The sequence below is a fragment of the Pteropus medius genome, unplaced genomic scaffold (assembly GCF_902729225.1).
Source record: "Pteropus medius unplaced genomic scaffold, Ma_sr-lr_union100, whole genome shotgun sequence".
Classification (NCBI taxonomy): domain Eukaryota; kingdom Metazoa; phylum Chordata; class Mammalia; order Chiroptera; family Pteropodidae; genus Pteropus; species Pteropus medius.
The window spans coordinates 8,884,605-8,900,577 of NW_024349802.1; the positions used below are offsets into that span (position 1 = coordinate 8,884,605).

At 44.6% G+C, this 15,973-nt stretch overlaps 1 protein-coding gene across 46 annotated transcripts in view; it reads right to left on the bottom strand.

Annotated features, from left to right (window-relative positions):
- Positions 1–826: 826 nt before the first annotated feature.
- KLHL3 (kelch like family member 3) overlaps positions 827–15,973 on the bottom strand; it is a 235,899-nt gene continuing 220,752 nt past the window's right edge. For 45 of the 46 annotated variants that reach the window (XM_039836141.1, XM_039836138.1, XM_039836134.1 and 42 more), the window contains 4 exons: positions 15,743–15,871; positions 12,029–12,169; positions 9,816–9,959; positions 4,859–6,288 (listed from right to left, as the gene is read on the bottom strand). In XM_039836141.1, the coding sequence (XP_039692075.1) occupies positions 6,260–6,288; positions 9,816–9,959; positions 12,029–12,169; positions 15,743–15,871 (443 nt within the window). In that variant the 3' untranslated portion in view covers positions 4,859–6,259. Of the gene's footprint in view, positions 1,128–4,858; positions 6,289–9,815; positions 9,960–12,028; positions 12,170–15,742; positions 15,872–15,973 lie in introns of those variants that run through there. The other variant, XR_005647248.1, reaches the window with a different exon arrangement.

A 15,973-nucleotide genomic window follows, 5' to 3' on the forward strand; every position in this document is an offset into this window, starting at 1 on the left:
CCATCCCTGGGGGACACGAATTCCTACCTGCCTGCCCGCCTGCTGCCCACAGGGCTGCTGTGGGGCTCAAGGAGGCCTATTCTCATCACTCTGAAAATGCTAGGTGTTCTGCAGGTATAAAAGGCAAGCGGCACCAGCCCTCCCACTCTCCAATCACAGTGTGGGGCAAAAGACCAAAGGGTACGGCTGGAGGTCAGCCCAGAGGAGCGGGAGAGATAAAGGCACCACATCTGAGCCCTTCTTGCATGTTTTCCTGCCCTCTCCTGTAGGTATTGCCCGAGTGCCCACTAAGTGCTAGGCACCGAGGATGCAAATTGAAGCAGGCCCTGCCTTCCTGGAACTCAAAATTTACTTTTCCAAGTGTAGAAACGGATCTGGCCAAGAGGCTCCTCTCATCTCTCGGGTCTCTCCAGCTTGAAGTTGAGCCTGACCCCTCTGTGCCGTCCATCTGTCACCTCGATCAGGGAAGAGCCACTGACATCCTGAAGGGGACTGGAACTGCCCAGTCTGTTAACCAGAGTGGGAGCCCAGGACACCGAGCAGGCATATCTGAGATGTCACTGCTGAGCCAAGCGTCCAGGCTCACTTCATAAGAGGCTTACCTCCCTCCCGGAGAGGCCCTGCTGAGTGACCTTACTCCCCAGACCTGACTCCCTGTGACCACAAGTATTCAAGAGAAGGAGTCTAGAAAGGGGTGAGGCAGGGCAGCCAACAAGAAACTCCAGACTCCAAAGGGGCAGTGCCACCTCCCTCAGAGGTTGTGGATTAAAGGCAGAGTTATAAAGCATTTAGCATGGTGTCTAGCAAAAAGTAGATATGCAATAAATAGTGGCTACTGCTCCTATCATCGCAGTAACAAATACGATTATTTATTACCAGTAAAAGATGGGGACATCATTAGTCCACAATGTGGGACTTCAGTGTTTTTCTTGAGCCATGTTTGCACTTCCCAGGGGCCCTTGGTGCCTTCCTCTCTTTGGTGCTTCTCAGCACGGCCTTCTCCCCTCATCTCCTCCTCAAGGCTGAAGTGACAGAAGATTAAGGACACAGATTCTGGAGTGGCTCCATCCTTTTTCATCCATTGCTACCTTAGGCAAGTTGTTAAACCTCTCGGTATTTATCTTCATCTGTAAAATGAAGATAATAATAGTAACTCAGAAGACTGTGATGAGGATTAAATGCATTGATAATAAGTAAAGCACTTAAAAAAGTCCCTGGCACATAGTAAGTACTCAATAAATGTTAGTTGTTATTGTTTCATATATGTTGAAACCTTATAAACCAACATAGTTAATAGCTGTACATATTTAATAAAATATTTTAACATAACAAAACAAAATGCCTATAAAATCTCTAAGTCTCATAACAAACTTGTCAAAATCAATGTCTGTTTACAGCTAAATCTCTCTCTCCACCTCCCCATGCCTAAGACCAGCATGCCCACCTCGCAATGATCAACGGGCAGTTGCCCACACCACTGAACACCGAGTGGAGGGGCTAGACTCTCTTGGCCTCACTGAAGAATGTCTTTGTGGGTCTGGCTATGTGCTGGACCTAGAGAACAAAGACCAAAGGAACCCAGATCCTGTCCGGAAGATCTTAAACAGAATTTTTTTTTCTTAATCTGAAGACACACAGGGATAGTCTGTCCTTTTCATGTCTGAGACACAGTAGAGAGAATGGACACTGGAAAGGAAATACTGAGAACGGTTCTCACAGTTTAGCTTTTATTAAACTTAAGATAACAAAGTATGGTATGGGAAACTAGAATACAATTCCTATTAAAATAATACATTTGAGGAACTGTTTCTTCAGCTAGCATTGTAACTGATTGAGCATGTGACAAGGGTTCTTTTACAAGATATACAGTCCCTAATGTCCAGGCAGAAAACACCAGATCAAAGACCTCACCTACGCAATTTGTACAGGTGTCAGTGATCCAGTCTACCTGCCTATGGACAACCGCACAGAGCACCCACACAGACATACGCATTCAGTTTTTTGAGTTTTCTTTCAAAGGAAGTATTTTATATATCATATGCAAACTGAACAAGGAAGTCCAATAACAGTCCTTTATTGCCACTGAAAAGGGGGGGAAATAATTTGAAATATCATAACCAAAGGCATGAATGTAGCATTAGAACAATCTGTTTCTCCAAATGCCACAGTCTCATGTATTTTTGCCAATCATTCCACGAGTCACTGAGCTCTGTGACAGAGGCCACACAGGGGCAACGAGGTTGTGCTTATTCACCACGGAAGAAACCTTTTCCAATCCCAAGTGTCAGAAGTGCTGCTGGCTCTCTTGCTTGGTCAGTAGATATACAGCACAGCTGAATATGAGGGGCTTAGGACTCCAAATAGTGCAAACTCTTTAAAAAAAATGAAATACATTCCAACCTCCTTGCTTCTCCAGGCAAGGCTCCAAACAGAGCCTTAAAAACTTTAGCTAGCTGGAACATGAGTTTGCTCAGCCTCCCAACTTGATCCAACAAGATGCAAATGGAGAGCATGGAGGCGATTCAAATGGCACCTGTCCCAATAATAATAAAAATTAGGTTTTTTTTAATGAGGCTAATGACAGATAAATACACCAAGTAGAGCCTGGAGTGTAGACACAGCTCAAAAACCAAGTAATTTTAAAAGTGTAGTGTGAGCATCTGTGAAGCACATGCTTGACACATTCTTAATGGGGATCATGAGGAGTGATCCCTCTTTTCAAGTTCACAGACAGGATGCTTCCAAAAGGGACATCACCCAGCAGCAAAGGTCTTAAGCTGTTGGAAGCCTCAGAAGAATAAAGAGACAGGAGAATAAGGACTGGTCTGCTGGACCTAAGGACACTCTTGGGAGCATTCGCTGGAGGGCAGGCCTTTTTCTGGGGTTTCTCCATGCCACAGCAGACCGGGCTCAGTGCCAGGCAGGGAGAGCAACCAGGAGATGGGCCAAGCAGCCTCACCCCTGCAGACAGCAGACTCTAAAAAAAAGCAGACATTCAATGTAGATAGGCAAGTGCTCAATTCAGCTTAACATTACTCCCTAAGTGATCAAGAAACACCAGTGATTGTGTTTTCCAGACATTTCTGCCTGGAGCTACTAAAAAATCAGTTTTGGAGGGTGAGAAACAAAGGAAAATAGCTATAGGCAGGAACTATGTTTGAGAGTGAATGACGTATAGAACATAACACTTCATTATCATGAACAATAAAAAGCAACTCAAATATCTTGAAAAATTATCTTATAAAAATATCTACATTAAAATTTTAGCCTGAAAGCTATAGCTTTGATTTTATAAAAAGGCAATCTTTGAAAGGATCTGGCTCAGGAATATACAAACATTACACAACAGATATCAAAGTAAGACAGCTCAAAAAGCATCTTAAGGGATGTTGCAACTAGTTTGTCATGAAATAGAATTAAGTATTCTTATTGCATAGCAAAAAATGAGGTCACTTTCATTTGCATAATACTGCAACTTTTTAGATGGAGAAATGCCATTGGGTATTGCTGAGAAACAACTTTGGAATTCCGAGTCTGACTTCTATGTTGTTCAAATCAGTATCCAAGTGGTGTCTAGGCTGCTTCTAACCTTGGGCTGCAATTCCATTTCACCACTGTGATCAGACTTCAGATACACCACTGGCAAAGCTGCACTCAAGTAGCTGTGGCCACCTGAATGGAGGACGGTTGGGGGGCAGGAGGGGAGGCAGTTCATCTACTATGTGACAAGCATAGACTTGAAAATAAGTCTTGTGTCCACTGTGGGGAGAGAATAGTACCTGATGACAAAGAGACATCAGGTTTTGGATGGCATCCGTGGGCAGCCAGAGCAGTTTGGCTTTTTGGTGATGACATACCAGTGTTCTAGTCCCTATGAGAAAGGACACGCGAGGGTGAAATGAACATGGCCTCGGTAGCACTACCAGCAGGAGCAGTGCTTCATGGGAAGGGAGATGTCAGGTGGAACCAATAGCAAATATCCAAAAAGCAGAAAACATGGTGGCTAGCTTTCAGGGAAAGGATCCTTCTGGAAAGATGACACACAAACAGCAGCCTCCCCCACGTAAGTGTGGAAGTCCAGCTCCTACATGTTAGGGGAGGGGATGGGGAATTCACTTTTCATCTGAAATCAGGAGCAGTGTGAATAGCACATGAGACTCCAACCTCATTCCCAACAAAAGACCATCAAGGACAAGACACACACCACACACACACACACACACACCCCCCAAAGTCTCAAATCTTTATCAGAGGGGGAGGAAGAAACATTTTTAACAAAAAGCTCATTCCATCAGCTTCCAGGCCAGAGCCAGGTAGAGCTCTGAAACCAGTCATTTCCAGTGCTGGGTGAGAGCAGAGCTCCCAACGTAAAGCACATCTTGGTTCCTCTGGAGACATGTCTTCCGGATCCACAAAAGCTGGATGTTTTAGCCTCTTCTCAAGGCTTCTGAAAATTCCGGGTGCCTTGGTTCTCTCCAAATGGCTCACTGAAATAACATCTGCTCAACATCAGAAGAGTTTCCTCTTCAAGAGAGTGTAGTGTTCAGTGCACAATAAATATACAGTAAATACAAAAAGTGGCCAACTAGCTGGGGAGGGTCCTGGGTTTCTAACTGTGGGTCGAGGTGGGGAGAGTGCCAGTCTCCTGCAGTATGTGCTTGGGAGGAGCCCAAATATATCAGAAGTCTAATATCAGGGTTCATAAAGCACTCTGGCTCCCAGTAGGTGGACCTTGACATCACGGAGGGTTATACCTTAGCCCCAAAGGTATACGACTGTTCTCCAGGCACAAGACGTCCCCCTCCTCATGCCAGAAGTCCCAACAAAAGCAACTTGCTAGTTTAGGAAACAGCACAGCTTTAAGGTTCTTTTTTTAATGCATATGACTCTGTGGGCCCTGAAATACCCACCTCCCTACAGATGCTTGAAGTTCTGTCATTAATGATTTTTACCTGTGAATTAACAAAGTTCTCATTAGCCCCGCTCTTAAAATGCAAGCACCCCTGAGAGAGATCACGCATCCAGGGCCTACCATCACCTCCTCCCCACAGGGGAAGCAAAGAGGAGGAGGGAGGTATTCTGAGGGTTGGAGAGAGGGTACAGGCCCTAGAATAAGGGGAGGGCACAAGGAGAAGAAGACAAGGGTATCAGACAGACTTGACTGTCATCACAAATGCTGAGGGCCAGCCCCAGCCAGTATACTCCTTTGAACGCTTCCATGTCCATCTGAATTACACAAGACCCCACACAACGCAGGGACAAAACTATCTTTGGGATTGGAGATACAGTGGCCTTTTACTTATTCTCTAAATCAGAACACTTCTAAGGGTAAATGAGATGTTGTGAATAATTAAGCCTTGATAATAAGTATAATGGGGACTTTCACATCCTGGAAAAATCCAGAAGTAAGATCCTCTCTGAGACCTTTATGGGCAGGGGCTGAAGTCTTTCTACTTTGGTTTTTTGTTTTGTTTTCCATGTATATTTTTTCCCAGTATGTTACTCAAGGCTGCTCTGAAGATCTAGTTTTCTCAGCTGAAGAGACACAAAATCTCCCAAAACTGGAATTCACGACATCAAAGACTGGGCCATTTCACTTGCTTCCCGGAGGAGAGCCCAAAGAGCACCGGGCTAAGGGGCCGGGGACCCATTTGTTCCTAGTTCTAGCACACGGAGGACGAAGTGCAGCTTCAAGAACACCCAGCTCTTCCGCAGACAGTGCCTGCAGTCGAGGCCTGTATGTGGGCGTGGTCAGAGCACTGTTCCTCTCGCTGGGCATTTCTGGACATCCCTGTCCACCTGGACCTCCAACAGACAGCAGCTTTAGTAGTCTCAAGGTGCCCATGGGGCAAATCCAGAAGAGAGGCTTCTGTGATTTGATTTTTAGCATAGCAGAAGGATCAGTAGTACAGAAATCCAGTAGACTGTCACAGCCCATCCAACTTAAAGAGACACCATGTTTTACACGCGCTCATGCACACACACACACTGTCCCTGTAGAAACACAGAAAAAGCTCAAAGGTGCCACCTGAAGCTATCAGGAACCCAGTGCTCAGGGCAGAAGACAAAACCCCTCAGGGGAAAAGGAGGGGGGTCCCCAGTCTTCACTCCAGATACTACTCTGCCAAGTCGGAGGAGGACGGTTCTCGATCCTCTGCAGACTCTCCCAGTGCGTGGGATCCGGCCATCACAGTCCTGCTGTTCTTAGTCCCAGGCAGCACCCCTACCTTCCCCCTCCTCCTGGCAGTGGGAGTTGGGGTCACAAGGGCTTGTGAATCACAGCAACACCTAAGATGAAAGGGGGAGAAAGTTATCATCTTAGCCTCTCCAAAATTATTCAGAGTCCCAAAGAGTCCATGAATCTAAGACATCCTAAGCCACAGCCAAGGAAAAAGGGCACAATTTGTATCCTGAAGGGCCTGTGGACTCAGGCTGCCAGCAGCTGGCTGTTGCTTACTCTAACAGCCAAGTCCCTACAAGACATTTGAAAACATGTGCACAGTCTCAACACCGCAAGGTGGTGGTCTCACCCTGCATCATCACAGGGACTCATTTCCTAATGTGGTGACACCCTCCCAAACCCAGTACTCAGCTTAACTACATTCAATATTCGAGGTTCGGTACTCTCACTGGGAACCCAGCGGGGGCTCCACAACTTTGAGTTTATCACTCTAAGAGAAGTGATGAGTGAGTCATGTCTACTTTTAGAAGACACTGGAATGAACTGGAAAAAACAGCAGACTGACTTCGTGGAAGTAAGAAAAACTGAATTCCAATCCTACCTCTACCACCAGTCAAGTGGCATTGTGGCTTCTTTACCTTTTTAGGCTCAGTTCCCATATTATTCAGTGTCACCTAACTGAAAGACCATGCCAGTGCTAAGTTCTATACTTGGACAAACACTCCAAACATGTCTGTATGTGTTAGGGTTTTAGCCAAGTTGAACTATACTCAACAGCAAACTATGTAAATCCATGCATGACCCTGAAATACTGCTGAAATGGACTGAGGCTATGTGGCAAATACTGTGGGTTGATTCAGCCTACATCCCTTCTCCTTGCTGTCCTCTACTATAGAGACCAGCAAGCTACAAGGTCAGCTTCCCAGACTACCTTGCCACTGGAAGTGCCATGTGATCCAGTCTTGGCCAACACAATTGTAAATGCAAGTCTGCCAGTGTGACAACTTTAGCTTTGTCTCTTGTCCTGCGTGGAGTGTTCATGCAAGGCCCAACAGGCAGGAGAAGCTACTGATAAAGCTGGCAGAACAGAAAAGAGAGGAAAAGCCTGATTCTTCAATAACAGTCTGAGCCACTGGGCCAGCCCTTAACTTCTTTCTGCCTAAGACAAATATAGTTCTTTCACATTTACACAAGTATCTGTGAGTTTTTCTGGTACCTGCAGCTGAACAAAATCCTAACTTACAGGTAGGGTCTACAGATAAGATGGTAACTGGACTCTTATTTTAATATACTCCAACTATAAATTTTTCTGGTCGAAGATGAAATTAAGAGAACATTGCTAAAAAAAAAAAACCCCAAGATACTCCAATGGTGAGATTCTGCTAAGAAATCCATTTCATGTTAATTTCTTGATAAAGGTACAGACATACAAGCTTAGAGGGAACAGAACCTGAGTCCTCAGGCCCAGATGTGCTGCCTTGTCTGCACCACAGGCTTCCCTTTCACAAGGTAGCTTTTTTTTTTTTAAGTAGGCTCCTGTATTGTTTTTTAATATAAACTTTTTCTTTTCATTATAAAAGTAAAATATTCTCGTTATGTAAATTTTGGGAAATGCAAGAAAACAGAAAGTAAAAAACCTTTAGTACTTTCATACAAAGAGAATCACCATTATCTCTTTGGAATATTTCCTAGCTTCTAAAAATAATCACAATGATTTTCTGAGTGGTTTCCATTAGCCAGGCAGGCGTTGTGCTAAGTACCTCCCAACTATAATCGCATTTTGTCCTCACAGGAGCCTTAAGAGGCTTGGTATAATTTTATTCTCATTTTACAAATGAGAAAACAAAGGTTCAGTCAGACTGATAATCTTGCCCAGAGTTCCAGGGCTAGTGGCAGAGCTAGGATTCAAATTCGGATCTGACGCTAATGCCTACCTCTTAAACAGTGACTATTCAACCCCCACGATACAGGACCGCATGACTGAGCTCACATGGTGCATACAGTTTGCATCGTCCTTTTTTAACCCACAAACATTTTCTTATGACACTGAAGACACTTTCTGTATAAATATTCACAGCTATTTAACTGTTTCCCTCATGTCAGACTGTAAGTAGTTCTCATATATTTGCTACAATGCTCCAATAAATAACTTTGTCCATAAATCTTTGTCTCAGGCTATTTCCTTAGACTCTCAGATTCACCCAGTCAATGGATTTGAACATAAATTGCTTGTCTCCTCCCCGGCTACTTCTAGAATGGGCAGACAATAAAGAAATGGATGTGAGATATTCAGCACACATATGAAATTCTAACCACTCACACCTAAGCCTTCACTTTCACCCAGTAAGGCGTGCATGGCGCCAGTGGGGGTCCCTCACTGCCTCACTGCTTCCTGCTAGAAAATGCCCTGCTCTCCCCACCACGACTTCAAAAAGAAAATATGTGTTGGTTTTAATAATTAACCATGAGAACAGAATCATTCTAGGGCCAGAATGCCTCTAAAATCTTTTATATTCAGTCGAGAAAAATCCTAAACGAAGGAAAAAAAGTGAAATAGGTTCAGTGTAATTGAAGCCTTGTGTCGACAGACTGTGGAAGGTGATAAAAACTCCTTTGAGTCTTCAAGGCACAATATTCCTTTGTACTGAAATCCAAGGAATGACTGACCTTTCTAACACAAAATGGGAATAAGAATACCATCAGAGTCCTCGTTGTGCAGATTAAATGAGATAATGGTCGTAAAATATGTAGGATTATGCCTGGCACATTGCATGTGCTCAATAAATAAATGTTAGCTCGAATTATTCTAGTTTCTAGAAGACCAGATACAAGGAGCTGGCCTTGTTCCCCCAACCCTGAGCTGAGGTAGTACAAACAGCATGTGCTTAGGAGAGTCAGACCTGAGTTTGAATTCTGACTTTGCCATTTTTTTCAGCTGTGTGGCTCTGGGCAGGTTACTTAAACCCTCCAAACCTCAGTTTCATCATCTGTAACACACAAGGATACAGACCCATTCAACCAAAGGGTTGATGAAAAGATGAGAGCAAATACCTACACTGTACCTGACATACTGCCTTATGGCACAGGGAGGAGGCGCCAGCAAAGGGCAATGTTCCGTGTGATTGTGACCCACCTTCAATGCTTAATCAAGCCCTACCTCCTCCAGAAAGTGTCTTCTGACTCTGCCAGTTCTCACCTGTCACGTCTTAAAGCTTATATAGTACAGTCCATTTAGAACTTATATGTACATCATCCTGTACTTCTCGTTTTGTGTAGGCAGGTCTTATCTTTTTGATTTAATTTCTGGAAATTAAAGAAATGTATCTTATTCTACCTAGAAGCCGGGCACAAAACAAACCAAGAAAGGCAGTGAAATTCTAAAGCCTCTTATGACAACCTAGATAAAGTGGAAGTGGCTTCCTAGAACACTGTGTTAAGAAGAATTCTGAGGCTACATTCAGGTTCACTGGGGAAACAAGTGCTAATTATGGGTATCTGTCTTGGGCACAGAATGAAGGAGTGGTGACATTTAACAATTACCTGCTATCCCTGGAAGAGGCACTCAGTCCCAAGTTAAGCAAGCTTACCCCCACACCACCCCACCCAGTGTGAGGCGGGGGTGGAGCACACTGACCTGCGTAGCTCCGCCCTGTGCTCATGTTGGTTGGTAGCAGCGTCCACTTGTCAGTGACAGGATTGTAGTACTCGACCGAAGCCAAGTTGCAAGATCCATCATCCCCTCCAACCACATACAGGAGCCCATTCACTGCACAGACTCCTGGGAATCAAACAAAAGCCAGAGGAGACATTATAGCAGGTGCACAAAGAATCAGAATGGACAAAGACAAATCTGGACTGCTCTGGAGCTCTTTTCCTCCTCTTCATGGTAGCACAAAAGAGAACTGGCTCCAGGGTCTGAGTTTGCTCAGTAGAAGTATGCATTGACAACAGCCATTGGGCTCTGAGGAGCCCCCTTTCTAACAGGGTCACTTCTCTGACCAAGGGGCTTTCTCTACTGTATGGTCCTACAAATGTTTTATGGGTATGGGCCCCTCTCCACTGCAGCGCTGCCCACCAGTATAAGCAGACCTGTCATGTCCAGCCTGAGCTACGGAATTCATGCATGCTACTACCACTCTGCTTATAAGTTTTTCCTTGATACGCCTTGTTATATCCATACCGTGTGGTGTTCATGGTTGTGTCTATGATCCCGTCACACCACTGGGATCTAAATCCACACATGGTTCCTAAGGATGAGGCATCTGCCCACCCTGATCTCAGAGTGTGCTGGTTTGGGGGCAAGGTCTCATCAGCAAGATTCGAGAATAGGAATATATAATTATTGCTTATCAAGATTTTAAAAGACCACAGTCCAATATATGTATGTATCTTTTTCAAAATCAGATTAAGGGATTGATAATGCTCAAAAAAGAGTAATTATCAGTGTTATCAAATACTGGTGAGAGTATAAAATGTACCACCTTCCTAGATGGTGCTGAAAGCACATGTGCTCCCTCTGACTCAAAAATTCCACTTCTGGCCTTATATTCTAAAAAAATAATTTTAGATGTATGCATCAATTACCTATAAGGATCATTTATAATAACCAAAGCATTATTCATAGAAATCATGGAAATAATATAAACTGTCCAACAGTAGATTATTTAAATTACAATACAGGCATAATTTAATATATAAAATAATATCATATAAATATATTTAGTGACAATAATAAGATATTCATGAAAGAATGCAGATTAAAAAGGCAGGTTATATTACAGCATTACAGAGTGAATCCATTTTGTTATAAAAAAATAGAAAAATCTACATGTGAATGTGTATACCTAAACACATCTACATCTAAACTTAATTCTCAGACTCTAGACTGACTAGCTATATTGAGGGTTCTGTAATTCCTCACTCATGTGGCTTAAGGCCAAATGATAAGTTATATCACAGCAGGCTCAAATAATGAGCAAATTAATAAATTCCTCTGTTTACAGTTTCAACAAGTCAGATACAAGTATGTTTGGCAAACAGGCAATTTGAGCATAAAGGATATAAATCAGCCTGAAAGTCACCTGTTTGTCTTTCCAGCCTGAGACTGGGACTAAGCCAACACTTTCATAGAGTAAGGAGGCGCAAAGCAAGACATACCAACACAGGACCTGACCCATAGGGCAAAGTTCTAAAATAACATAGTTTAATAGAGTATCAGCCTCCAGGAATAAAAACCTAAATATTCTAAGGTAAATCATTCCTACAGGAAGGGGGAGGGAAAGGAAGACAGGAAATACAAAGAAGGGAAGGGAATAAGGGAAGTGATCTTATTTGAGAATGAATCAGGGAGAATGAGTCAGGAGAATGAATCATAAATCCTTTCATGGGTCCCTGTGAAAGAAAGGAGATTGGTTTCTAACAGGAAGTGAGAGGTTTTCATAGCCAGGAACTGACAAAGATAGAACCAAGTGTCGTTTTGTGGCCAGATCCACATATTCCTGTGTCCAACAAAGCCACTGGGCAGGGATACTGATGACAGCCAGAGGGCTTTTCTGGGTCTGTGCCCATCTCTGTGCGGTGAAAGTCATCATCCTTCATTGGGAGAGAAAGAACCCTCAGCATCTAAATGGCGGACCCTGCAGCTAGCTTTTAGGGTCCCAAGCTCTCCCCTCCCCCAGCCCAGAGCCTACCCAGCGAATGGACACTCCCTGTTCAAAGTACAAACTCAGCCCCATGCCCTGAGAGTCTCTCCTCTCTGCCTCTCTTTTAGAACTAGTGTTTGTAGAGAGAAAAGACCCACAACTCCCCACCCCCCGCAAGGGGAGACAGAGAGAGTTGTCATATTACCTGCATTGCGCCGGCACATGTTCATGTCTGCCACCTGCTTCCAGGTGTTTGTTCCAGGATCGTAAACCTCAACGCTCTTCCTCACCAAGGGCCCATCGTGCCCTCCTGTGGCGTACAGCTGTCCGCTGAGGACTCCAACCCCTGAAAGGCAGAGCACAGTGTCCCAGCCTGAGGCTGGCTATAGTGACCAGAAACCAGTAGGCCTGGCATCCAGTCCTGGACAGCCATCACCAATCAGCAAGGTGACATGGGGAGTGCTGTCTTGTTCCCCTGGACCTCAGTATTCTCATACGTAAAACAAATACAATGACACTCTGCCACCTCCTAAGACTGTCAACTTAAAAACCTCAAAATAAAAAGCAAATATGATCCCATTTCTACCTAAAGAAACATCAAAATTATATGTGTATATACATTATATATGTGTATATGTATACATATGTACACACACACACACACACACACACACAAACAGGAAGGTCATATACAAAGAAAAAGAAGATCAAAAGAACACCACCACATTAAAAGTAGTTTCTGAGTGGTAAAATTACACGGTTCTCCTTTTTGCCGATCTACACTGCCTAGTTCTCCTTCGCCATTCACCACTGTATTACTTAGATTACTCAGCCTTATATCAGTTGAGTAGTTAAAATGGAAACTAGTCACATAGTAGGTGTACTGAGATCATTACTGCCTTGCAGCAGAAGCTGTTCTTTCCACCCATGTGTTCTTCTAGATGGTTGAGGGGCATTAAATCACTCATAGTGTTGATCGGCCTCAGCTGAGTGGTAAAATAGTATCATTTACAAGTTTTAGAATAATCTTTAAAAATCCTTTAATACAAGTCAAGGAAATAAAAACCAGACAGAATGACAGTGGCACAGTACCCTAGAAAGAACAACTGACCAGGTGGCCGGGACATCTGGGCTCTGGACCTGGGTCTCTAACTTTGCCTTTCCAGGCCTCAGTTTTTCCAGTGTAAAGTGAGGGGGCTGGACAAGATCAGTAGCTCCAGAGGACCACGAACGACTGCATGGACAGGCTGCATCTCAATCAGCTGGGGAGCTTTTTGAAAAGAAAGACTCCAGATCCTCCGCCCCAGAGACGCTGGCTGGGCATCAGGAAAAGTACCTCATGTGACTGGGTATGCAAAACCAGGTCTCAGACCCAAGAACTCGATTTCTAGAATATAAACTTCATATGGACAAAGACCATGCCTGTCTTATCACGTCTGTTTCCCTGTGCCTGAAGGTAGATAGTAGGTTCGCAACAAACATAGTTTGAATGACAAAATATGTTAAAAAAAAATCTCATCCAGCAATTATGCTGGTGTGTTAGCGGTTCCCCGCAATATCCCTAAACCAACAGCAGATGGTGGTGTTGTATCAACAATGGCTCACTAATGGCCTTCCGACACTAAAATCCACTGCGTCCAGAAGCTATTTCACCTTCCCCTCCTCCATGCACAGCAGGTACTAGCACACGCTGGAACCCAAAGATGCCTCTTTTCCCCACAACCATCTGCTGGCATTGCCCACACTCTGCTGAGGGAGCAAGCCGCCTTCCAGGCACATGGGGCACCACTGCCCTTTTGCAGCTTCTTTCTCAAACATTCACTAGGAGGTTTCCTGGACCAATAGCCACAGGGGCTCCTGGTGCCTCAAATGGCCTCAGGCAACCAGAGGCCAGGGTCTCTGGGTCTTCAGCCACCAAAGACCAACCACCACAAGTATATGGGTTCTCAAATCCAGAAGTTAGGCTTCCCCCAATCTATGGATGTGAAGCCCTGATAAAAGGCCGACCTTGGGAGTCTGAGGCCAGGGCTCTAACAGTAACCTGAGGAAAGAGCCCACTTCTGGGAGAAAGACCATTCCCTAACGCAAGGTCACTGTACCTCCCTGGGACACAGGCAGCAAGGTAGCAACTGTCCAGGGCCTCTGCCCCAGGGGAGAGGCAGGAGCTGCCTGAGGGATCTCCACTTAGCAATAGCCCTTGGGCAGCCTGGTAGAGACAGAGCAGTGTGGCCTCCAAAGGCAGCTCTGTCCACAAAATGAGCCTGAACTTTCTAAGGCAGCTTTGTGCTCATGGTTCCGCACAGGGCTGCCCCTCTACACGTTCTGCTTGAGACATTTCCAGAAGCAGCCACACATCTCAGTGTGGGCTGCTCCACTCCTGCTGAGCTGTCCCTACATCCCTGGGCTCTACACATTTGCTCTCACACCTTAAGTCACATAATTTCTAAGAAGTATAAAAGAGACTCTACCAAGACTCTATAAACTAAAATTACTAAAAGAGCTCTATGAAGGGAGAAGGACCACAGGATTTATGAATTCAGTTGGCCCCAAGGGAACATCTACTGCAACCCACTCATTTCACATCTCAGGAATCAGAGGCCAGAAAGGGGGAAGGGACTTGCTCAAGGTCACATGGCAAGTTCGAGCATACCCAGCACTGAGGTCCAGGCCTCCTGACCTCCATGTATTTGTTGCATGTTTAGGAAGTGCCAACTTGTCAGGATCAGCAGAAACAAGCTCCCTAAAAACTGCATTCCAAACACAAATCCTTCTTACATGGCATCATACAGTTTTTTCTTTTCTAACCAGTCAGTACCCAAAGGTTCTTGAAAAATACTAAAATAGCATAATTTTTTAAGGAAGGCTGAGGAAGTGGTCATACGCTTAGTTTAGTACTATAAAATGAAATTACAACTCAATCTTCAAAGACACAAAAAAGAGAAAAGAATAACACTGTGGGGGAAAAACTCCCAATTGTGCTTTCCCTTCCTAGCGTCAAAGAGCCTCCCGCCAAGCCCAGGTTGTTCATCAGTCACCACCCTCAACAGAAGCCAGAACAGAGAGCCAATGCCCAGTCTTCAGTGCCTCTCAGATCCTTCCCTTTGGGCCTCTAGATGAAAAAGGAAGAAGGGGCTGTTGCTCCACTTCCTGGAGAATCCCAAAGGACCACACAGCTCCTAGTCTTCTCACAGGTAGCAAAAGTAGGCTACACATGGGAAGTCATTCTCTTTCCATGTGGGAAAGAGAGATGAAATGGGACAAATGATGGCAAGGAGACATAAGTTTATCTCCAAATATGAACACTAATAGCTTGGCTTTCAACTCCCAAGACAGAGACTCTAGACCGGCAAGCTTTAGCTTTTCCACTAAAGACTGGGACAGCTGGGCTTGTCCTACTACTTCATAAGAATGAGATTCTAATAATTTGGGAGTCAAAAAAGCTAATTTTGAAGTAAGACAGGCCTGAGAAGGAATCCTGACTCTGTCAGTTACTAATGATATAACCTTGGGCAAATTATTCAACCCCTGGTCGACTTACTTTCTAAATCTGGTAAGTGGAACTGATGTCGTAGCTACATTTTAGGGCTGTGGTAAGAATTAAATAAATTCAGACATAAAAGTGCTTTATTAAGACAGCACATGGAACACAGCAAGCCTTCATCTTGAAGAAATGTAGACACCTCCACACAAACAAAAAGGATGATGATGAAGAGAATATTATCTCATCCTTTTTCTAACAAAGTGATCTCCAGGGAAAGGTTAACTTAGAAATGCTTGTGTTGGGCTGCAAAGGTGCTAGTGGGACCATGTACATTAGAAGGAAAGAAGAGAGAGGGAAAAAGGGTAGAATGTTACGTTGCTGCTCTCCAGTTCCACCTGTTGAGCAGATCAAACAGAGCACCCTAAGGCTCCCCCGTACCTGCGCCACTGCGGCGGGTGCTCATGTCTGCCACGTACGTCCACTCATTGGTCGCCGGGTTGTACTGCTCCACGGTGCTCAGGCATTGGCGGGAAGCCCCGTCATAACCCCCAACAGCATATAGCTTCCCTGGAACAGACAAAGTGACTGAGGGTGGTACCAGGGACACTGGCATGAAACTGGAGCACAGCTGAAACCCACGGGGTCATCCTCACTGCCATCGGGATTTAG